The following is a 25,566-nucleotide window of genomic DNA, read 5'->3' as shown; positions in this document are numbered from 1 at the left end:
AGCAGGATGCAGAACCCCTGACCTCTGTCTGGACAGTGTGATTGGCCTTAGTTTACTAGTCTTACAAAAATTCTTGTAAGAGAGAATGCAACTTCTTGCGATGATGTAATGTATTCTTTTGTTTCTGAGTGTGCACAGTTTTGGTCAATTTTTGTTAGATGAATACTGTACTGATTAAACAAAAATAGTTTGTTCTGCTATCGTATGAGAAAACATTTTGTGCTTGTCCCTTCAGGTAATTTTACATGAACTGTCAGCTCTTGAAAGCTGCGTACTAACAATCAGATTATCTGACTGTCGCTCCAAAAGCCGTATTTTTCATCCAATTTCCTAGTTGTGTGTACTAGGCTTTAAAGTGGGTGTTTATCCCTCCTTCTGTGTTGTGGCCAGGGGTGGACTGACAACTCATGGGGCCCCCGGGCAATAAGGGATCATGGGGCCCCTGTGTCCTCACCCACACCCAAAAAAGCCTGTGAAAGGTGCTAGGGGCATCTCATGGGGCCATCTACTGACCCTGGGCCCTCGGGCAGTGCCCGAGTGCACGAATGGTCAGTCCGCCCCTGGTTGTGGCCCAGTTTGACCAGTTTCACTTTTTTAATAGAACAATACCATTAAACTTCTTCCTTTCTCTTTCAAAGTTCATGAGGTTTCCTCATTTGGGGTCATCTCTGATAACCTTCTGGCTTTGCAGAGTTTGGAAACAAAGATGATGTTGTGGGTCAAATTTACCCACATACTTTATTATTTGTAAAAACCTTCTCAAGGAGAGCATGAGTTATTTGCTTTGGCAGCTACAATAGTAGACAAGGTCAACGTGTGGGATACATATGTAGAGGTGTTGCCTCTATTGTTTTGGATCGCGCATCACAGAGGATGAATGTGACAGGAGTGACTTTTGGGTGTGGGAGGACCACTGTATTATCTTCCCAAATCATTATGTTTAAGTGACTCTGTGCCTGTTAACCACTTGCCCTCCTGAGGATTTACCCCCCTTAATGACCAGGCCTCTTTTTGCTACTCGGCGCTGCACTAATTCAACTGATAATTGCGCGGTCATGCAATGCTGCACCCAAACTAAATTTACGTCCTTTTTTTCACACAAATAGAGCTTTCTTTCGGTGGTATTTGATCACCTGTGCGCTTTTTATTTTTCACGCTATAAACAAAAAAGGCAAAAAATTTTGAAGAAAAACAATATTTTTTACTTTCAGCTATAAAAAATATATAGTAAACTCAAAGTTAGTTATAAATTTAGGCCAAAATGTATTCTGCTCCATGTTTTTGGTAAAAAAAATCCCAATAAATGTATATTGATTGCTTTGTGTGAAAGTTATAGCGTCTACAAACTATGGTATAGATACTGCAATTTATGCCATTTTTTTGCTATACAGCACTGCGCTAGTTTAACAGACAATTGCGCAGTCATGCAAAACGGTACATAAATGAAATTTACATCCTTTTTTTTCCCACAAATTGAGCTTTCTTTTGGTGGTATTTGATCGCCTGTGTGTTTTTTATTTTTTGCGCTATAAAAAAAAAGGCTGACAATTTTGAGGAAAAAAAACAATATTTTGGACTTTTTGCTATAAAACATGTCCAGTAAAAAAAAAAATTTAAAAATCAAATTGTCATAAATTTCTGCCAAAATGCATTCTACGACATGTCTTTGCTAAAAAAAACCCCAATACATGTAAATTAATTGGTTTACGTGAAAGTTATAACATTTACAAATGGCGGGAAAGATACTGGGATTTTTAGTTTTTTTTATACTAATAATGGCGGCAATCAGTGACTTATGGTGGCGATCAGCGACTTATGGTGGGATTGCGGCGGACATTCTGACATTGGGGGGTACTGACTTGGGGTCACTGACATCCCCAGTGACACCAATACAGTGATCAGTGCAAGAAAAAAACCCACTGACACTGTACTAATGGCACTGGGGAGGAAGGGGTTAAGTTTATTATTCAGGGAAAGGTCAACTGTGTGAGGGGAGTGTTTTACTAGGGGGCGGGGGGTGTTTACTGCAGGGAACACCGCTGATCGGGACAGATAAACTCTTCTGTCCCGATCAGCGTGTCAGGAGCTGTCAGGGAACTGATAGATAGCACAGCTACTGCAGCTGTGCTCTCTGTCACTGATTGCCGCTAATCACCGGGACATAGCCGGTAACGACCGGCTGTGACCCAGCGACTGACATCCGCGGCTGTGATCGGCGGAACAGGTAGGGCGGCGACGCGCCTCGCGCGCGCCAACTACCTGTTTTAAAAACACACGTTTTAAAACGTGGTTTTGCCCAGCCATACCGCCCTGCCACCGTATTCTACAGTGGCTGGGCGGCATGTGGTTAAGGGGTACAGGGTGTGTAAATGTGAATGTCTTGATATTGTGTATAGTGTGTGTTCCTTTGTCCCTGCCACATGGCTGTCCATTGTTTGTTCTATGCCATGTGCAATCCTATTGTTCTGTGTCTGGGTTGGATGGGGAGGGGTGATGAGGTGTTTCCTGCCCATACTGTAGCCCTCCACACTGATGGGGCGGGCTGATGATGAGTTTCCTGTCCCTGGTTGTCTTTGCCCGCCCTCTGTATAAAACATGCTGTTTGTGTAAAATAAAGAGTTGTTGGCTTCCTGTTTTAAGAAGAGCTGGGTGCTGTCTATTTTCCTAAGTGATTTCAAGGGTGTGGTCCGTGGATGGTGTTCGGACAGGGGAAGCTGCGGTATAACGGAATATACCCAAGAGCGGTCGGGTTCCGGTTCCGTTACAATGAACAAAAAGTGTGCACACCAATTTGCATGGGTAAAATTTCTCCCAATATCAACGCTATATGGCTGAAAGTTGAAGGACACCTGACAAACAATATTTTTATCAGCTTGTTAGACTTCCCATTCAAAAACCATGGGCGTTAATATGAGATCGCCCCCTCCTTTGTGGATTTACCATCCTCCACTCATCTGGGAAGGATTTCCACAATACTTTGTACCTAGGAGTGTGCCTATTGGAACTTGTGCTCATTTAGCTAAAAGGGCATTTGTGAGGTCAGGCACTGACGTTGAATGGGAAGCAATTGGTATTCAAATTCATCCCAAAGGTTTGTTGAGGTCAGGGCTCTGTTCAGGGCACTCAAGTTCCTCCTCACTAAACTCATCCAATCACGTCTTTATGGAGCTGGCTTTCTACAGAGGGGCACAGCCATGCTAGAACAGAAAATGGCCTTTCCAAAACTATCGCTGCCCAATAGTGGCTAAGATGTCTTTGTATTCTGGAAGCACTTGGACTGTTGGACTTTGGCATCTTTGGAAGAGGTGTCAATACACTTTTGTCCATAAAGTGATTATTATGGATTCCTCCACCACCAACTCAGGTTAATAGAAACAAGAGGCTGTCTGAATGCATGGGAGCAGATTCGGCTGCAAGGTTGGTAGCACACAGTTGTCTACAATGTCTTTGCGTGCTGTAGTATTAATGCTGGAAACACCTGAACACAATCATTTAGAGGGGTTTCCACATACTTTTGGATATATAGATAGGTGTGGTGGTTAGGCGTCGTCAAATGTTTGGTCATGAAGTTTTTTACAAATATATATGTGAAAAGTGTGGCGTGCATTTGTATTCAGCCCCCCACAGTCAATACTTTGTAGAACCACCTTTTGCTACATTTACAGTCTTTTTGTAGATGTCTCTACCAGCCTTGCACATCTAGAAAGTGAAATTTTTGCCCATTCTTCTTAGTAAAATAGCTCAAACTCTGTCAGACTGGATTGAGAGTGTCTGTGAACAGCAATTTTAAAGCCTTGCCACAGATTCTCAATTGGATTTAGGTCTGGACTTTGACTGGGCCATTCTAACACATGAATATGCTTTGATCTAAAGTTCTAAACTAGGAATGCACCGAAGTTTCGGCCAAAAACACCCCTATATGAAAATAAGCACCAATATAAGTGCCAAAAATAACCCCACTCGCTGACGCTCAGTGGTTCTCAGCCTTACTTGAGAAACCACTGAACGATCCTGGCACTGGGCATAGAGATAAGTGCAGAAAAGATAGCATCCACTCATCTCTATGCCCTTGGTGGACCAGAGCGATGTCACTTCTGGTTCCGGCGCCTTGTAAACAAGGCTTTTTTTCTTTTAAAACACTAGATCAGTGGTCGCCAGATGTGGCCCTTTGCTTGCTTCTATCCGGTCCTTGGGGACGGCATTGTTCCCCCCACTGTCAGCAACAGTGGGACATAGTTCCTGCCACGGACACTGAGGCACTATTCTTCCCACTGTCATCAACAATAGGGCACTACTCCTCCCACTGACACCAATGATTGGTCATTATTTCCCCCCAATACTAAAGATGGGGAACTATTCCTCCCATTACACAGATGGGGCACTATTCCTCCCACTGATACCAACCATGGGACACTATTCCTACCCTACTAGCAAAGAGGGGACACAATTTACTCCCACTGACACCAGGATATTTTCCACTCCCACTAGCCACATTACAGCCGTCTAAAGTTTGGGAGGGCAGTAAACTGGCCTTATGTTTATAATGTTTGGAGATCCCTGCACTAGATCAATGCTTTTTTTTGATCTAATGCTTTACATTGTAGAGGAGAGATGTGGAGTCTTATTGACCCCATAGCCCTCCATAAGGAGGACCTGTCACTACTTATTTCTATCCCAAGGGATGCATGCATTCCTTGTGATAGGAATAAAAGCGATTAAAAAACATTTCTTTAAAGGGACATTGTAAAAAAAAGTTTAAAGTGCCCCCGTCACCCTGTGCTCACGCGTAGTGGTGAACGCATATGTAGGCTATGCCCACATATGTAAACGGTGCTCAAACCGCACATGTGAGGTATCGCCACGAACATCAAAGCAAGAGCAATAATTCTAGCACTAGCCCTCCTCTGTAACTTTAAACTGGTAACCTGTATTCATTTTTAAATCATCACCCATGTAGATTTTTATGCACTCTAGTTTGACGCCATTCCACAAGCGTGCACAATTTGGGGTATAAATAGTGTTTTTTTTAATCATTAAAGTGTTTTTTTTCCCAAAAAATTGCATTTGAAAAATATATTAATTTTTTAAAAATGTCAATTTCGGTTTTCAGCCAAGTGCATCCTGAATTTTTGGTTTCAGTACCAGAATTTTCATTTTGATGGACCACTATTATAAACCATTTTTGGTTATAACATCACAAAATTTCAAGGGTTATGATGAATACTTTTTCAAGGCACTGTGTGTGTGTGTGTGTATATATATATATATATATATATATATATATATACACACACACAGACACACACTATATAGACAAAAGTATTGGGACCCCCCTCCAAATCATTGGGTTCAGTGTTCCGATCACCTCCATGGCCACAGGTGTATAAAATCAAGCCCCTAGGCATGCTGAAGCTTCTACAGACATTTGTGAAAGAATGAGTCGCTCTCAGGAGCTCAGTGACTCCAAGTGTGGTCCCGTGAGAGGCTGCCACCTGTGCAATAAGTCCATCCGTGACATTTCCTGGCTACTAAATATTCCACGGTCACCTGTTAGTGGGATTATAATAAAGTGGAAGCAACTGGGAATAACAGCAACTCAGCCACCAAGTGGTAGGCCACGTAAAATGAAAGAGCGGGGTCAGCTCATGGTGTGAAACTGTCTGCAGAGTCAATAGCTAAAAACCTCCAAACTTTGTGTGGCCTTCAGATTAACACAGTGCATAAAGCAAGGTCTATAAAGACATGAATGAATGAATTTGGGGTGGAGGAACGTGACTGTCCTGCACAGAGTCCTGACCTCAACCCCATAGAACACCTTTGGTATGAATTAGAGCGGAGACTGTGAGCCAGGCCTCCTCCCCCGACATCAGTGCCTGACCTCACAAATGTGCTTCTGCAGGGATGGTAAAACCTTCCCATAGACACCCTCCTAAACCTTGTGGACGGCCTTCCCAGAAGAGTTGAAGCTGTTATAGCTGCAAAGGGCGGGGCCAACTCAATATTGAATCCTACGGACTAAGGCTGGGAGGCCATTAAAGTTCATGTGCGTGTAAAGGCAGACCGACCAATACTTTTGGCAATATAGTGTATATACAGTACACACACACACAGGTTGTACACCTTACTTAGGCTGTTCAAATTTCACATGTTGGCAGAGTAATTCTTCCTCTATAGTAACTTTCCTTTTTCACTGCAGGTAAATAATGGATTCCCAGCAGAAGCAATGCGCTGTCATCAAGTTCTTACTGAAGGAGGGGTGCAGGCTGTCCAACATCCACAAAAGCCTACACAATGTTTACAGAGATAACACCATTAACAAGAGCCACCAGTGACAAGACATTGCTCAATGGTGTTATCTTTGTAGACATTCTGTAGCCTTCTGTCAATGTCAGACAGCTTGAACCCTTCCTTCATCAAGAACTCAGTGATGGCACATTGCTTCTGTTTGAAATCCATTATTTACCTGCAATGAAAAAGAAGTGTTACACGATTGACAAGAGACACCAATGACAAGACATTACTCTTGTCGGTGGTGTCATCTCTGTAAACATTGTGTAGCTTTCTGTGGATGTCACACAGCCTGCAACCCTCCTTTGTCAACAATTGCTTCAGTTTGAAATCCATTATTTACCTGCAAGAAGAGTTACTATAGAGCAGTGGTCTTCAAACTGCAGCCCTTTGCTTACCTTTAAACATCCCATGAGGCTTAATTCCTGCCACTGACACCAACAATGGGGCATAATTCGTACCTTTATCCGACCCATGAGGCATAATTCTTGCCACAGATACCAACCATGAGGCACTAATCCTGCCACTGAAAGTAACAATGGGGCATAATTCGTACCTTTATCCGGCCCATGAGGCACTATTCCTGCCACGGACACCAACCATGGGGCACTATTCCTGCCACTGACACTAACAATGGGGCATAATTCCTTCCACTAACAAAAATGGGGTACTATTCCTGCCACTGACGCCAACTATTTCTCGCCCTAATACCAAATAGCGGGCATTATTTACTATCACTGGGCAGTTTCCACCCCTAAAGTTTGAAAAACTGGCCCTTTCTTTAGAAAGTTTGGAGACCCCCTGCTATAGGGGAAGAGTTATGCAGGCCATAAACGGGCCATTTATTGGCAGAATTGTCAGCCGATAAACAAAAAATCGGTCTGTGCCGTTGCTGCCACCATCGTCCGCGAAAAACGGTCATTTTTCATGGATTTTGCAGCATGACCAATAAAAGTAAACGAGACAATCCAGGAAAAACAGCCAACGGCAAGTTCACTAACAGCGTAAATATCGGCTGATTTTTCGTGCGGATGAAAAATCGGCCGATAAATGACCCATCTATGGCCCGCTTTACTCTTCCAAAATGTGAAATTTGAACAACCTACTGTAAGTTAATAAAAAGGTATGCCCACTTTTGCATTGCTCCCCACACAGCCCTCATATATATATATATATATATACAGTTGCAAGAAAAAGTATGTGAACCCCTTGGGATTACGTGGAGTTTTGCATGAATTGGGCATAAAATGTGCTCTGAACGTCATCTAAGTCACAACAATAGAAGAACACAGTCTGCTGAACATAATACTACACAAACATTAGACTTTGCCATGGTGTAATTGCACATAACATGTAAACATTCACAGTGCAGGGAGGAAAAAGTATGTGAAGCCCTAGCTTAATGACTTCTCCCAGAGCTAATTGGAGCCAGGAGTGAGCCAACCTTGACTCCAATCAGTGTGATGATATTGGATGTGTTGCTGACAGCTGTCCTGCCCTTAAAAGACACACACCTGTTTTGGGTTTACTGGTTTCGAGAAGCACTGTCTGATGTGAACCATGCCTCGCAGAAAAGAGCTCTCAGAAGACCTACGATCAAGAATTGTTGACTTGCATGAAGCTGGAAAGGGTTACAAAAGTATCTCCAAAAGCCTTGATGTTCATGTGTCCACAGTAAGACAGACTGTCTACAAATGGAGAAAGTTTAGCATTGTTGCTACTCTCCCTAGGCGTGGTCGTCCTGTAAAAATGACTGCAAGAGCACAGCGCAGAATGCTGCATGAGGTAAAGAAGAATCCCAGAGTGTCAGCTAAAGACCTATAGAAATCTCTGGCACATGCTAACATTTTTGTTGACACATCTACAATAAGGAAAACATTAAACAAGAATGGAGTACATTAGAGGACACCACGGAGGAAGCCATTGCTGTCCAAAAAGAATTTTGCAGCACGTTTGAAGTTTGCAAAAGAGCACCTGGATGTTCCACAGCACTATTGGCAAAATATACTGTGGACAGATGAAACCAAGATTGAGTTGTTTGGGAAGAACACACAACACTATGTGGGGAGAAAAAAGACACAGCACACCAACATCAAAACCTCATCCCCACTGTAAAACATGGCGGAGGGAGCATCATGGTTTGGAGCTGCTTTGCTGCCTCAGGGCCTGGACGGATTGTTGTCATTGATGGGAAAATGAATTCCAGAGTTTATCAAGACATTTTGCAGGAAAACGTACGACCATCTGTCCGCCAACTGAAGCTCCGCAGAGGATGGGTGATGCAACAGGACGATGACCCAAAGCATACAATTAATTCAACAAAACAATGGCTGCAACAGCACAGAATACGCCTTCTGGAGTGGCCCAGTCAGAGTCCTGACCTCAACCCGATTGAAATGCTGTGGCATAACCTTAAGAGAGCGATTCACACCAGACATCCCAAGAATATTGCTACACTGAAACAGTTTTGTGAAGAGGAGTGGTCCAAAATTACTCCAGATCGTTGTGCAGGTCTGATCTGCAACTACAGGAAACGTTTGGTTGAGGTTATTGCTGCCAAAGGAGGGTCAACCAGTTATTAAGTCCAAAGGTTCACATACTTTTTCCTCCCTGCACTGTGAATGTTTACATGTTATGTGCAATTAAACCATGGCAACATCTAATGTTTGTGTGGTATTATGTTCAGCAGACTGTGTTCTTCTATTAACCATATAAATGCTGCGCTACATTCAAAATAAAAGTGAATGTGGAATCCGATAATATAAATCAATATAGTGACAATATTATGTAAATAAATATATAAGTGCTTAATGATAACAAAAATTATCACATCAAACACCCCAAAAATTATAAAAATACAAACTTAAATCTATACGCATGTGCATAAATTACACATACATATAGTTATATCACACGTGCAAATGTGAAGTGAAATAATGGCTTATTAAACGCACAGAAAAACAAATCTATAAATGTTGAAGGTGAAATGAAAAAATGTGAAGTGAAATAATTGCTTATTAAACGCACAGAAAGTCCAATTAAATGTTGAAGGTGAACAAAAATGATAACGGTGTTTCCAATAATACTGCAAAGTGACCACAGGTGAACCAAATCGTGCAGGTATCTGAGTGTAGATAGAGCTTGTGAATCCAACCACCTTCTGGATTAGCCTCTCACCTCATCCCTTCGACCCTTGCGGATCAAAGAGCAATAATGGATCCCTCTCACAGATCCTCCAGGCACCACAGCCTTCCAGAAACGCTTTTCAAATTTCGATAATCCCACTCAAGCTCTTCTCCAGGTATAGGTGAAACAACAATCCCTCAGAACAAAAAGAGGAATCCTCCCATAGTGTAGTATATTTATTTATTTATACCATAGGAACATAGGAACATAAACTTGTAGGTAGAAAATTCCACTTACATAGCAGCCAGTCCACATGAGACCCTCATGCTCTCAGATGAGGATAAATCTGTGTTGTTGGGTGTACAGCTGAATAACAGGTGTACCAAGATGGCCGCCACGCCGGAAATACGTCACCGCGCTTACGCCGACGCGTTACGTCACAATATCACGTGACTTCATCATGAGCCCTGATGAAGTCACGTGATATTGTGACGTAACGCGTCGGCGTAAGCGCGGTGACGTATTTCCGGCGTGGCGGCCATCTTGGTACACCTGTTATTCAGCTGTACACCCAACAACACAGATTTATCCTCATCTGAGAGCATGAGGGTCTCATGTGGACTGGCTGCTATGTAAGTGGAATTTTCTACCTACAAGTTTATGTTCCTATGTTCCTATGGTATAAATAAATAAATATACTACACTATGGGAGGATTCCTCTTTTTGTTCTGAGGGATTGTTGTTTCACCTATACCTGGAGAAGAGCTTGAGTGGGATTATCGAAATTTGAAAAGCGTTTCTGGAAGGCTGTGGTGCCTGGAGGATCTGTGAGAGGGATCCATTATTGCTCTTTGATCCGCAAGGGTCGAAGGGATGAGGTGAGAGGCTAATCCAGAAGGTGGTTGGATTCACAAGCTCTATCTACACTCAGATACCTGCACGATTTGGTTCACCTGTGGTCACTTTGCAGTATTATTGGAAACACCGTTATCATTTTTGTTCACCTTCAACATTTAATTGGACTTTCTGTGCGTTTAATAAGCAATTATTTCACTTCACATTTTTTCATTTCACCTTCAACATTTATAGATTTGTTTTTCTGTGCGTTTAATAAGCCATTATTTCACTTCACATTTGCACGTGTGATATAACTATATGTATGTGTAATTTATGCACATGCGTATAGATTTAAGTTTGTATTTTTATAATTTTTGGGGTGTTTGATGTGATAATTTTTGTTATCATTAAGCACTTATATATTTATTTACATAATATTGTCACTATATTGATTTATATTATCGGATTCCACATTCACTTTTATTTTGAATGTAGCGCAGCATTTATATGGTTTATATTCACTTGATCACTGGTATATGATTTAATGCTAGCAGCTGTTTGGGGTTCATATATTTAATTTGTATTATTTAAAACACTATATTTGGAGCGCAGGAGGGTCACACCACTATTGTGTTCTTCTATTGTTGTGACTTAGATGACATTCAGAGCACATTTTATGCCCAATTCATGCAAAACTCCACGTAATCCCAAGGGGTTCACATACTTTTTCTTGCAACTGTATATATATATATGAATACCCCACTATGCAATGCCGTGGGGTGGAAACCCTAAATACACCCAGTGATCAGGCTCAGACAGCCCGGCTAATTGTGTCATTTTCCATATATTCTGAAGAAAAATCCACTAGAGGATGTCATCGAGTCATCTACCCTCTAGGGGAGGTCTGTCTCCCGTTTCAGAAGTGCCGGCCAACGTTTTGTTACGGCTCGAGCTGCTCATTGCTCCTCAATATAAATCACCCAGGGAGCCAATAAATGATGAGTCGCTGAATTGCTGATGTCAGGCTAAACGCCAGTTCACATCAAGCAATTTTCTTTCAGCCCGCAGGATCCCATGCTGCTAAAAAAAAACCGAGGCATGCTGGAGAGAGGACATTCTAGAGTGAATTATATGCAGGTTGTTGGTAGGCACCGGATGTAGCTTATATGGAAACCCAATCACTAAAGTCTCTCAAATTTCAACCACTTGAATGCCAGGTGCCGTTTTAAAATAATAGCAACTATTTTTCCCCATCGCCATTTTAATAAGGCAGCGGAAGTCAGCAGCTCTGATGGGTCCCAGCAGGGTTTTGTGCTGAAACTGGCAGTAAAGGACGTGGTCCAGCACCAAACCTAGGAGCTACATAGATCGCTCCCTGGGCTTCTCATACAGCTGTAGGCTTCTCCATGTGAGCACTCCAAGGCTCCTTTCACATGGGTGGACCCCACCAATCGGATCCACCTGCTCAGCACGGGATCTGTCTGCTAATCTCCACTGAGCAGGCAGATGACAGATCCGTGTCCACGTGCCGAACAGACACTAACACAGCCCGCTGTTCTCTATGGGTCGGGTTGGTCCGTTTAGACCCGGCAGCCATGCGATCCAATCCCCATCCATCTGTTTTTAGTGGATAGGATTGGATGCCGGGCAGGTGTAAATGGATACGTACGCACTCCATAGAGGGCAATGGAGGGTCTGATCGGGTCCGTCTACAAAAAACTGACAGGCTGACCCGATCGTTCTGCCTGCATGAAAGGGGCCTTAGCCAAAATCAGTGGGTACTGCTCAGCCGTTCCAGATTTTCTACATATCTTCACTTTTTGAAGTATAGGTTTGTTTGAAACACAAACTTTTTTTTTTTAGCTGCCATGCTAACTCTCCAGCCAAAAATAAAAATGAATAACATTAAAAATAAAAAATCTGCTTTTTCCAGCAATATTCACCTTCACTCTTTACTGTAACCCATAGTACTTATTTTCCACCACTAGATGTCCTCAGAGTGACCACCAAATCATTCCACCCACTTCCTCTAAGCCCAAAGCCGTCATGGACCTACCCACTTCCTGTCACTCTGCTCTCTCCTATCTGTGTGTTCCTTCTTAGCAAATAATTGGCTTCTTCTTCCTCTCATACTTCAGCCCTGCTTGGTCTTTTGCTTTATGCTCAAGTTTTTGGCTGTAGCCGGTTATCAAAGAGAAGAAATTGCGCTGCTCACCAACCCAGTACATTAGTATTTAGGTGAATGTGGCCTTAGCCAGCACCGCTCCATGACATGTTTCACCCCACCACCAGGGCTTGATCAAAGAGGGTTGTAATGAGTGTTGCATATTCACTTCAGCCCAAATTTTAACAAAAGTTCAGAGTATGACAATGCATTGCTTTTAAAAACTGTTGGGTTTTTTTTTCAGTCAAAATCTAGATTATAAACATTAGGTCACCGATCACACCGCTGCGATTTGTGTGCAATTTCAGTGTGATTTCAAGTGCAATTTCTGAAGAATTTATTGCTACTTTTTTCAAAGATTTCTTGCAATTTGCAGTGCGATGTCCATTATATTCTAAGTACATGAAATCGCAAGAACACTGCAGAAAAAGTAAAACAAGAACTACTTTCGAAATCGCAGCACAGCAAATCACACGTTAAGACACTGACATTCACTACATGCAATTTCAGGTGCGATTTCAATTCCCAAATCGTACCTGAAATCACACCATTATGACCGGACACTAAAAGCTGATATGCCAGTATTGTGCTATCCCAAATAATAGTGACCCTCTAAAGCAGACCTTCACTCAATCAATGCATTAGGTATCATTGCACACCTCTGCAATTGTTTTACGTTTTTTTGTTTTTTTTTTAAGTCTGCTCCACCCTCTGGCAGCCATTCTCACATAGGTCAGAACTTCTCTTTTCTGAATCTGTTTTTTTTTTTTTTTAAACCTCCTATTTACCTCTTGTGGGTTTTCCTTGATTCACATACCTGCCTAGTGAATCCAGTGTTGTCCTGATGCCATCATCGGGAGCCAGCTGCTGGTTTTCGGGTTTAAGTAGACTGCCCACATTGACTCGTCCGCTCCACTCATTGGCCAATGTGGGCAGTCTACTTAAACCCAAAAACCAGCAGCTGGCTCCCAATGATGGCAGCAGGACAACACTGGATTCACTAGTCAGGTATGTGAATCAAGGAAAACCCACTATAAGAGGTAAATTGTTTTGTTTTTTTTTTTAAAAAAACCTGCTGTTTTACCTCTTGTGGGTTTTCCTTGATTCACATACCTGCCTAGTGAATCCAGTGTTGTCCTGCTGCCATCATCGGGAGCCAGCTGCTGGTTTTCGGGTTTAAGTAGACTGCCCACATTGGCCAATGAGTGGAGCGGACGAGTCAATGTGGGCAGTCTACTTAAACCTGAAAACCAGCAGCTGGCTCCTGATGATGGCAGCAGGACAACACTGGATTCACTAGGCAGGTATGTGAATCAAGGAAAACCCACCAAAAGAGGTAAACAGGAGGTTTAAAAAAAAAAAAAAACCCAATTTACCTCTTATGGTGGGTTTTCCTTGATTCACATACCTGCCTAGTGAATCCAGTGTTGTCCTGATGCCATCATCAGGAGCCAGCTGCTGGTTTTCCGGTTTAAGTAGACTGCCCACATTGACTCGTCCGCTCCACTCATTGGCCAATGTGTGTCCCTGCTTTTGCAGCCTCCTGGGATATGTGACCAGGTTATTCCAGGAGGCTGAAAAAGCAGGGACACATATTGGCCAATGAGTGGAGCGGACGAGTCAATGTGGGCAGTCTACTTAAACCCGAAAACCAGCAGCTGGCTCCCGATGATGGCAGCAGGACAACACTGGATTCACTAGGCAGGTATGTGAATCAAGGAAAACTGACCATAAGAGGTAAAGAGAAGGGAGTTTAAAAAAAAAAACAGGTGGGGGGAGTGAATGACTGTATGTATGACTATCATACAAGGTGTGACAATTTAATTCCCAGTGTAGCCCCATGGTGGCGAGTCACACAGCCCTTCACACTCAAGCGTGTTCTGACATGTTCTAACTTGTCACACTCAAGCGTGTTCTGACATGTTCTAACTTGTCACACTCAAGCGTGATCTGACATGTTCTAAGGGAGCTAAAGTGAAACTTTAGCTCCCTTACAACAGGCCATTACAACATGCCATGAAGAACTCAAGTGTTTTTGAATGGCATAGGCAGTTTAAGGAGAGGTGGGAAGATGTCCACAATGACGCAAGAAGTGGGCAGCCAAAAACATCAAGGATGGATGCAAAAGTGGAAAATGAAAAGGTTACGGGAATCTGTTCGGAGAAAAAGACCAGAAGTTTGGCCTGACAAGTGGATTCTCCACCATGGCAATACTCGTGTACATGATGCGTTAAGTGTTTTCAAGTTCCTGGGCAAGAAACCCATTCCAAAGCTTCACCAACCACCCTCTTCCTGACCTAGCACCCTGCAACTTTTGACTGTTTCCAAAATTTTAAAAAAATGCCTTAAAAGGGCACAAATTGGATGACATTCTGGACAACCAGGGCACTGCGACAAAATACTGTGCAGCATTCCAGAATCAGAATTCCAGGAATGTTTCCAGCAGTGGCACAGTCATCTAGATAAGGGCATCACTTCACAACAGGACTGCTTTGAATGTGACAACAGAACAGAAGGTAAGCAAAAAATGTTTTTTATGTTGTCCATTCCGGGAATTAAATTGTCACACCTTGTACTTGCTAAATAAATTCCTCTACATAAAAGGCTTAAAAGAATACACAACTTAAATCATTCTGAATTGAATTCATTTAATTTCACACAATGAATAACATATGAATAGGATTATTTTTTTGTAATTTTTTTTGTTGTATTTTTTTTTTGTTTTTTTTCTTATTTTTTAGTTAAGTGCTCTATACTGCTAACCTGATTTGGTAGCGGAAAAAAAAAACTGAGCTTTCTCTTAGAAAAAAAAAATGTTTAAAAACCAACATCTAGAATCATGACATAGCATGACATTAAAGCATGCTAGATGTACCTATGCATCATATAACAGCAATTCCATAATTCCATTTTTTTTTCAATGTACAAAAATGCTCCATGAATAAAAACTGTTACAAAAAGAACATTTCAAACAATGTACAATTTTTTTTTTCTTGCCTCTATATTCAATAAAATACAAATACATTTTTTTTTTTTGCTCTAAAATATGTTTACATACAATCAAAGTAGGACATGCAAGTACACTTTTAAAAAAGGCTTTTAAAAACCACTTATGAATACAAACTAAAAATTAGCCAGCACGACTTGAAAAACAATTTTGTGCCCCATTCTTTTTTCTTAAATATATACATATATAACATTTTCATGTGCATTACTTAATAGAAATAGCTTAGAAAATGAAGCAATACGGGAATGGGCTATATCCGCTCCCGTATCGTTGGATTGGCAGCTCATACATGTGTCCTTTGAGCGTCTTCCTTTCCTTGTAGTGTAGATATAAACAGATCTGGGAATTCAATTTTGGGGTGAGGTGTGCTTCTAATCGAACTGGGACTGCGTTTTAGTTCACACTGGGAAAAAAAAAAAAATGACATCGATAGTCCGCTCGTCACCAGCTAGTAAATTACTGGCGTAACCAAGAGGTCATTTTTTTTTTTTAATGTTATATTTAAATTAAAAAAAGATGTTTTTGGGGACATGCAACATAAACTGGACTGTATACATGTGCATACGGTAACAGCAAAACTCAAAAAGCCCGTAAAAAGTGACGTGTATGGAAATTGCTGTTCACTTTTATCTGACAAGGCGGATATACAGTCTTAGTTGATTGTACCTTCAAAATACTTGTATTTGTTCCTACAAAGCAAAACCCTAAAATGCAGTAACACTGTTTGAATCTAATGTTCTTAAACCATCAGCATGCTTATTTACAGACAATGAAAATGTTCTTTTTTTTTTTTTACTCTCCATCATGGGTTAGAGTGTAGCTTGTACTCAGAGAAAGAAATAATAAAAAGGGTTAGATTTCCATGCTTACTCAATCCAAGAAGAAAAATAAATTCAGACATATCATTAAAGAAAGTGGCTTAAGTGAAGACGTTAACGGCAGAGTGACTATAATCACCGTATTGGTCCTGATGAAAATCAATGAGAACTTCGATAGCTTGTAAGAATTTATTGGACGTAAAATGGTCATAGATCATGCACTCTAGATGAATAGGCCATGTGTTTCACTTTGCAAGGCCTTTATATAGAACTATAAATCAAGACATGGATTCTTTTTAAAATATTAGCCGTGACCATGAGGGTGCTTCTGAAAACTCATCTAGGTCTTTCGCGATGGCCCAAGAAATATTACTGCCCATGTGGTACTAAAGAGAGGCTACTCCAACACTGATGCTGCACAAAACAAAATACATATGGGTTGAACCAACCTACGTGCCCATTTTCAACCCATCCAGATAGATTTTCTTTTGAAAAAGTTGCCCGCCTGATTATGGCTTCCAAGGGTAGGTGAAATTGTCCTCGACTTTAATTGGCTGTATCAGCTCTCAGATGAGCCAGCCAATAAAAAAACCACCAGTTTATTTTATCCATGGAAAAGAACTTCCATAAGCAGATGGAAAACTATTTTTCCTCTTTAGCACCATGAAGTGCTAAAGAGAGCCTGCTCCAAGTTAACATTGATGTTGCAACAACAAAATACATATGGGTTGAACAACCCACGTGCCCATTTTCAACCCTTCCAGCTAGATTTTCTTTTGAAAAAGTTGCCCACCTGATTATGGTTTCCAAAGGTAGGTGAGATTGTCCTCGTCTTCAATTGGCTGTATCAGCTCTCAGATGAGCCAGCCAATAAAAAAAACCCACTAGTTTATTTTGTCCATGGAAAAGAACTTCCATAAGCAGCCGGAAAACTATTTTTCCTCTTTAGCACCATGAGGTGCTAAAGACAGCCTACTCCAAGGCTACTCCAAGTTAACATTGATGCTCCAACAACAACAAAATACATTGGGATTGAACAACCAAAGTGCCTATTTTCAACCCTTCCAATTAGGGTCCTTTCACACGGAGTGGATCAGTTTAGCAGATCCGTTAGATCAGCGGGGATCTCACTGCTGATCCCCACTGAGCAAGACAGTAGGCTGTCTTTAGCACCATGAGGTGCTAAAGACAGCCTACTCCGAGGCTACTCCAAGTTAACATTGATGCTCCAACAACAAAATACATTGGGATTCAACAACCAAAGTGCCTATTTTCAACCCTTCCAATTAGGGTCCTTTCACACAGAGTGGATCAGTTTGGCGGATCCGTTTGCTCAGCTCACACTGCTGATCCCCACTGAGCAAGCGGATGACAGCCGTGTCCATTCCACTGCTGCAGAGCAGACACAGAGCCGCTTGCTCTCCTCAATGGGCGGTCGGATGAAATCGGTCCGCCTGTCCGTTTTCAACCGACCCGATCCGATGGACGGAAGGGGAACAGGATCCCCATCCGTCCATTTTTGGCAGATCGGCTCAGATGTTGGCAGGTGTAAAGGCACACATGTCCATTTATATCTGCCGCTTCATAGAGGAGAATGGTGGTTCCGTTTGGTTCCTCCTGAAAAACGGGCAGGCGGACCCTATCGGAACGTCCGTGTGAAAAAGCCTGTAGGTTTTCTTTTGAAAAAAGTTGCCCATCTGAGTCTGGTTTCAAGGGTAGGCGAAATTGTCCATGTCTCTCGGAGGAGCCAGGCAATAAAAAACCAAACATATTTGTTTTATCCATGGAAAAGATCTTCCATAAGCAGCCAGCAAACTATTTTTCATTTCCCCGGTACTTGGGAGTTCTTCCAAATTTGTGCCAATACACAGATATCATAAATGCCTTCAATAAAGATGCCAGTCAGTCATTTGAATTCTGACTGTTAAAAGAAAATATATTCATATTGCCAAAAACCTGGTGACCTGGATGTAAAATAAAAAGACTAAAAGTTTAGATACCGCCATCAGCGACATATTTTAATGCCATATTGCCAAAATTAACTGGTAGTATTTTTGCTTGAAAGAAAAAAAAAAAAAGAAAACAAAAAGCAATTGATGAGGCTGATTTACTCAAGGAGATGAGAAAAATTGTGTGAAGATTCACTTCAAATTATTCAGTCAAGGAAAAAGCGAATCCCTGGTAATTTTTTTTATCCTGCGCATACTCCGATAACTGAAGTGAATATTCACACCATTTATTGAGTGAACATAATCAACTCCATTAGTAAACAAGCCTCATCATCTCCTAGAAAATGGTACACATTTAAAAAAGTGAATTCAATCAGTAGGTCTCTCAGTTCTATAGAATGACAAGAACCCTTGGTTTTAAGAGCTTACAGCTTTATATGTACATATATGTAATATTTAAATGTTCTATCTGGACAAAAATTAAAAGAAAATAAATAAACGAAGTAATAAGTGCGAGTATATACGGTGCTATTTGTACATGAGGCAGGATCATGGCAATTCTTGACCGCATTTTAAATTATATTTGCAAAAATTGAGCCAATTATTTAATAAACTCACCTATAAAACAATGATGTACAGCTACCATTTCACAATATGACCTGTTTTTTTTTTTTTTTTAAGGATCTAGTACTCTATAAATCGATAGCAAGTGAACAGTGTCTTTTCTTGAATTTTAGTGATAATAGGTTGCCAAATTTTCAATTTCCAGCTAATTCAGTTTAATAAATTTATACATTTTAAATTACGGTTTATTTCCTTAGGCCTTAAGGAAACCAAACCATTCTAAACGTAGGGTTCCTCCAGAAGTTGCCAGGGGTTCCTTGAGCTGTGGCTGATTTACCTCCCATCTGATGGTGCCTGCATAATTCTGGGTCCAATGCCACTTGGTAAATAATTTTAGCTATCTATAAGGGCGGCATTCTGACCTTCACTATACAGGGGGCATTCTTTCCACCGTTCACCAATGCAAAAGGCATGCTTCCCAGAACTTTCGATAAAGTCATTTTAGACTTGAACTGCTTGAGGTGATTGTAGCCGTGTTAGTGCATTTGCGACAGAAACAATTGAGTACTGACCGTGATACTTTTTTTATTTGCACTAACATACAATTTTGAGGACAAGCTTTCGGGGTATGTCTTTCGGGGGCTTTCGGGGTATGTCCCCTTCTTCCTTTGGAAGAAGGGGACATACCCCGAAAGCTTGTCCTCAAAATTGTATGTTAGTGCAAATAAAAAAAGTATCACGGACAGTACTCAATTGTTTCTGTAGACTTGAACTGAAAATTTTTTCAAGGGTTCCTCTACGTTGGGAAAGGCTGCCTCAAGGTGAACCTGTAAAATGTAGAAAAGCTGACCCAGGAACTGAAAAGAGAACACCAAGCTGCGGTGGACAGCAGAAACTCTGTCTCGAGCTCTGTATACAAAATATTTCCTAAAAACAGACCTGAATAAATCAGAGGAAGAACGCACCACCCTGCTAGACTTTAATAATCAATTAGTTTACTAAGGTTCTCTGTAAGCATTCAAGCAGTGCTGGGCTTTCTTTTTGAAAAGTAAAGCATGGGAAGCAAACGGTCACTGTTGCAGCCTAAAATAAATTAATACTTAGCATGAAGATGTAGGAAGAGGAGGGGCCAGAGTGCTAACTTTGGAACTGGGAGCTGGCGGCTGCAATTTTAGTGCCCATGAGGATGTAGGAAGAGGAGGGGCCAGACTGCTAACTTTGGAAATGGAAGCTGACGGTTGCAATTTTAGTGCCCATGAAGATGTAGGAAGAGGAGGGACCAGAGTGCTAACTTTGGAACTGGGAGCTGGCGGTTGCAAGTTTAGTGCCCATGAAGATGTAGGAAGAGGAGGGACCAGAGTGCTAATTTTGGAAATGGAAGCTGACGGTTGCAATTTTAGTGCCCATGAAGATGTAGGAAGAGGAGGGGCCAGAGTGCTAACTTTGGAACTGGGAGCTGGCGGTTGCAAGTTTAGTGCCCGTGAAGATGTAGGAAGAGGAGGGGCCAGAGTGCTAACTTTGGAAATGGAAGCTGACGGTTGCAATTTTAGTGCCCATGAAGATGTCGGAAGAGGAGGGGCCAGAGTGCTAACGTTGGAACTGGGAGCTGGCGGTTGCAAGTTTAGTGCCTGTGAAGATGTAGGAAGAGGAGGGGCCAGAGTGCTAACTTTGGAAATGGAAGCTGACGGTTGCAATTTTAGTGCCCATGAAGATGTCGGAAGAGGAGGGGCCAGAGTGCTAACGTTGGAACTGGGAGCTGGCGGTTGCAAGTTTAGTGCCCATGAAGATGTAGGAAGAGGAGGGGCCAGAGTGCTAACTTTGGAACTGGAAGCTGATGGTTGCAAGCTTAGTGCCCATGAAGATGTAGGAAGTGTCTACTATTCAATAGATAGTTCAACATGACCAATTTATGAGCTACAGCACAGGGTCAAACTGGCGGCCCTCCAGCTGTTGCCAAACTACAAGTCCCATGAGGCATTGCAAGATTGACAGTTACAAGCATGACTCCCAAAGGCAGAGAACGAAAGGATCTACAGCTGCCTACTTATTTAGCTATGCTTTAAGTTGTCTGCTGGAGAGGCAGAAATCACCACAGTTGCTGTCTTGGTAACTGCCTGATCTCATGCTGTCCAACAGCTCCTGAGTGTGCATAACGACTTCAAACAACAGAGTTAGCCCTGTAGTTGTAGATATTCCCCTTAACCACAAAGCATCTCTGTTCTCTACTGTTATATACAAATCAGCAGTTTGGAGACGGCATATGCTATACTGCATGAGACTAGGCAGTAGATACTGTCGGAACTGAAGATAACTCTTAGACTTGCAAGGTTGAGAGTCGTACTCATATTAGAATTTGTCTAATACTGGATATTCTTGCATCAGCTTAACTATATCTGATTTTCCATAGAGTTACTGTGTGTCCCACAAAAGGGGTCTTTGGTCTCCTCTATCCACCAGAATGCTGGACCATTCTGATCAGGCAAAGCTTTGCCACTTTGTGTCAAAACTTGCCCATCCTTTCCCTCAGATTCCTATTAATAAGACAGCTCATTAGGTTATAAGCTACTAGTAACATGGGGGGGGGGGGGGCAGGAGGGAAATTTTTGACAGTATCAGGAAGTGTCAGAGCTTTGCCGGATCTGAACAGCCTAGATATCAGGCAAGGCAGGGCACTGAAACTTGCTGCACTTTATGCCTTGTTTTATTAAAGTGAAAGAGTCACTCTAAGGATAACCGGCTGAAGAAGGTAAATCCAATGTACTGTAAAAACACTTAATATACTGTGCTTAACATTATGTAGTTTATCGTTGAACTATTATTTCCAACAACGGAATTATCACTTTGAACAAACTTCCTCAAAATATGTCATTTGATTGAGGCTCTAATTACTTTTTATTCCCAGAACCCTGGCAACTGTGGTGGGCCACTTGGTCTATTATTGGTTTTTGATGGTGGTCGTGGTTGTGGTATTGGTTACGTTTCTGTTGACATCAACCACTGGAAATCTTGTGGCTATTTCCACTTTTTGTATTTCTACTTTTGCAGCCAAATTGAGATAATGCTTAGTTTACATTTGTTAAATATCTCCAGTCACATTGCATAACTTAAAAAAAAAAAAATTGCAGCTTATTTGTTTTTAGATGGCAATTTCTGGAAACTCCAGAGAGGTAAAATTCTACTTAGTTCTCTTTGTTTATGAGGGGGCTGGGGATCTTTGCCATAATTAACCCTGTCTCAAAATGTCAGAAGATAAGGCGTGGCCTCAGCCTACATGCCTCTACTAAGCCATGCCCCTAATACATTTTACCCCGCCTACCCTGTGACTAAGCCTCGTTGGGCTGGGTGAAATGCATCAGAGGGCATGGCTTAGCTGAGACATGTAGGCTGAGGCTGCACCTTATCTTCTGACTTCACGGGCGAGTTGGAGTGGCAATCCGCTTGCACATGCATGGTTTAATTTTTGGATTAGTAAATGGATATGTCACCACTCCCTTTCTTGTGGATCCTTTCCTGTTTTGAGGGGCACCGTAAACATTGTTAATTCTGTCTCATCTGTGCTGGCAGACCTTATCTCATCAGTTTTAAATTAGACTTGAAGCCCATCCTGTTTTAAGGCTATCTACTAGAGCAGATCACACTGAACTTGCCCAGAAATGCTTGAAGTCAGCCATGAAACCTTCTCCTAAGAAACATCTAAACAGGTAATCAGCGGTGGACTGACCATTTGGAACTCGGGCACTGCCCGAGGGCCTCGGGTCAGTATGGGGCCCCATGAGATGCCCCTGGTACCTTCTTTGAGTTTGGGCAAGGACACAGGGGCCCCCTGATCCCCTATTGCCCGGGGGCCCCGTGAGTTGTCAGTCCGCCCCTGCAGGTAATAAACGTTTTTTCTTTAGGTATGCTGTGTGAATAGGAACACAAACATATACTGGGGTTTCCTCAAGATTTGACTCCAATGCACTTAAATTGTGATTTGGTGTAAAAAACAATCTAGCCATTACACAATCGCTCATAAAAGCCAACATGACGTCTAAAAGCCATGTGTAAAGTTGGGCTTGGTGTAAAATAACCCCCAAAAAACAACCTAGCCATCAAACAATTGCTCCTAAAGGTCAACACCAACTCTAAAAGTCACACGTAAAGTTGGGTTTAGTGTCATACGTGAAGGATGTAAAGTTAGTTTTTTTTAAGATTATAGCACTTTGTGGAAATTCACAACAGACACATCTAGAGACTGTTAGAAGCAGACTAAAAATTTCAACCCAGCCAAAATACTTTTTTTGCCTGAAGATAATTTTCTACCGTTATGTACGCTATCCAGATATCAAGAGAAGGCATCGAAGTATGGAAAAAGATAAATGTCTAAGCACGGCAAACAGAAGAAAAACCTTCACGGTTACATACTTGATATAACATTCAGATAAAATTTTTTTCTAATGATATACTTGAATGAAGGCATCTCCTAGATTTTAGCTTATTTAAAATCTTATATTAAAGAAACAAAAAAAAATAAAAAATTAAATAAAGTAAAAGGCCTATGCCAATACTTCATGATGGGACACATGGTCCAGCGCATTAAAGCCGAGACCACTTAGTGTCGATATTCCATGCAAAGTATCATATTAAAAAGATACACATAAGTTATTACCAATAAAATTTCATACGTATCGATGTCTACATGTTGTTTGAGGTACATGTAAATCTGTGTCATTATTCTAAAAAATTAGAAGGGGGAGTTATAAACAGTGTGTGTCCTAATATGGATACCCAGTTTAAAGTGAACCTTATCTATATGACCATCTGACTGAGAAGACATAGGTAAAGGTTATAATATAAATAAGGTCCTCCTTATCTACAGATAGCTTTTTTTTTTTTTTTTCTTTTCTCCATTGTCACTGGCCATTAGAAAACCTTTTTTTTTTTCTATGAGTGAAATGAAGGGCTTGCAACTTTCCAATAGAGATTGATCTTCCACCAGAACTCAGAAGCCTACTTCAGTATCCTGGAATGAAAAGCCACATCCAAAACAAGTTGCCATTTTTTTCTACTGACAACATAACATATGACATAGCAATGAAAATACAGGTTTGAAGTCTAGAGTCCAAAGCCGTACAAAACCCACTGTAAAAAGCTGTCATTTTGTAACGTTAATAAAAAAAAAAAAAAGGAAAAAGAACAAAAAGATTGGGTGTTGCAGCCTCAATTAGAGGTTCTTCTACCCCTTTACAGTCTATGGTCAGCCTGATTATCAACCCAAAGATGACGCTTATTAGTGAGAAATGTCCGATTCGCCTCGTCTCTTTCGATGCCGCTTTGTCTTTACTACCTCCTCTTCGACGAGTCTCCGCTTCCCCTTTCTCTGCCCGCGAGAGTTTTGAGTTTCTCTGGCCATATGTATGACGGCTTCAATAGCGTCCATGACCGAATCCTTACAGTTCCCTTCCAACTCGTGGGTGTTGAATTTTTGACCTCGTTTGTTGGGAAGGTCCACGCATTTTTCCAGGATGGGCATTTGGTCTCTTGAGTCGTCATCGAACAAGACTGGCTGCTTCCTGGGGCGGCCTCGCTTCTTCTTCACAAAGTTATTGCCGGTCTTGGATTGTCTCTGTAACCTCTTGGCCTTTAGGATTTTGTTCACGTGATCCATGTTCTTTTTGGTGGATAGGATTTTATTGTAGTTGCACATTTTCCTCACCTCAGACTGGATGGCTTCAATCTCACAGCGTTTGAAGCGGTTTCGAAGAGAGCCATTGGCTGGTAAAAATAAACAAAAAAAAAATATGTTAACAAGTAGACATATACACAGCGATGGTTTAACCCTTCCAAATGTCAAGCCTTAAAATTGTTCAAGTTTGTGAAAAGGCAATAAACTATGGTACCGAAAATTACCCGAGTACCCGGTACTGGAGATCAGTGCTCGCTGTAAATGCTCTCAGCATTGAGTTTGCATGTGTTCCATACTTTCTGTGGAATTGGAGGTTGGGTTATTTCCCTACAAAAATATTGTAAGTCGGTAATTGCCTTCCATTCCTCTATAGAAGGCTATAGAATGTTATAGAACAGGGGTCTCCAAACTTTCTAAACAAAGGGCTGGTCTACTGTCCTTCAGACATTAGGGGGGCTGGTGGAAGAAGAAAATGTCCCAGCATAAGTGGGGGCACAGTGGCTTAGTGGTTAGCACTTCTGCCTTGCAGTAATTGGGTCATGGGTTCGATTCCAACCCATGGCACCTCCTGCATGGAGCTTGCATGTTCTCCCTGTGTTCGTGTGGGTTTCCTCTGGGTACTCCCGTTTCCTCCCACACTCCAAAGACATGCTGGAAGGTGAATTGGCTCCTGTCTAAATTGTCCCTAGTTTAATCCCTGGCCATGCGGGATCTCCTGCATGGTAGGGGTTGGGAAAAGACCTGGCAACCTACCCTGTAAAATAATTAATATTTAATAAGAGAATTCATGGAAGAAGTCGCTTACAAGTGACGGTCCATACAATCACCAAGGGTCGGATACAACTGAATGGATAGATAGAGTGGGAGGGGAAGCAAGGTTAGAGTTAGGTTGGATTTCCACTTTAAGCTCATGAATTATAAGTAAGGTGTAATATGTACAGACGCTCATTACCGGCCACAGTGACCACACTACTTCCACCCCCCAAACCCGCCACAACCCCCCCCCCCCCATACAATTCAGAAACAGACATTTTTGTTCAGGCATTATCCAAGGTCACATCTACCTTCTGGACTGAGATGTCAACTTCAGGTACAATCACAACACGTGTGGTGGGACTGCATCGGATGACTATTCCAGCACAGTCCCA

At 41.7% G+C, this 25,566-nt stretch overlaps 1 protein-coding gene across 1 annotated transcript in view; it reads right to left on the bottom strand.

Moving 5' to 3' along the window:
* Positions 1-15,046: 15,046 nt before the first annotated feature.
* SETBP1 (SET binding protein 1) overlaps positions 15,047-25,566 on the bottom strand; it is an 87,916-nt gene continuing 77,396 nt past the window's right edge. Inside the window, exon 4 of the mRNA XM_089656871.1 lies at positions 15,047-24,507. Within this exon, the coding sequence (XP_089512997.1) occupies positions 24,023-24,507 (485 nt within the window). The 3' untranslated portion in view covers positions 15,047-24,022. The remainder of the gene's footprint in view (positions 24,508-25,566) is intronic.

Source organism: Staurois parvus, unplaced genomic scaffold, assembly GCF_062004578.1.
Source record: "Staurois parvus isolate SC_StPar_1 unplaced genomic scaffold, SC_StPar_1.0 ptg000946l, whole genome shotgun sequence".
In the NCBI taxonomy this organism is placed as follows: Eukaryota; Metazoa; Chordata; class Amphibia; order Anura; family Ranidae; genus Staurois; species Staurois parvus.
The sequence above is the reverse complement of the archived record's forward strand: the minus strand, read 5'-3'. Positions and strand labels throughout refer to the sequence as shown.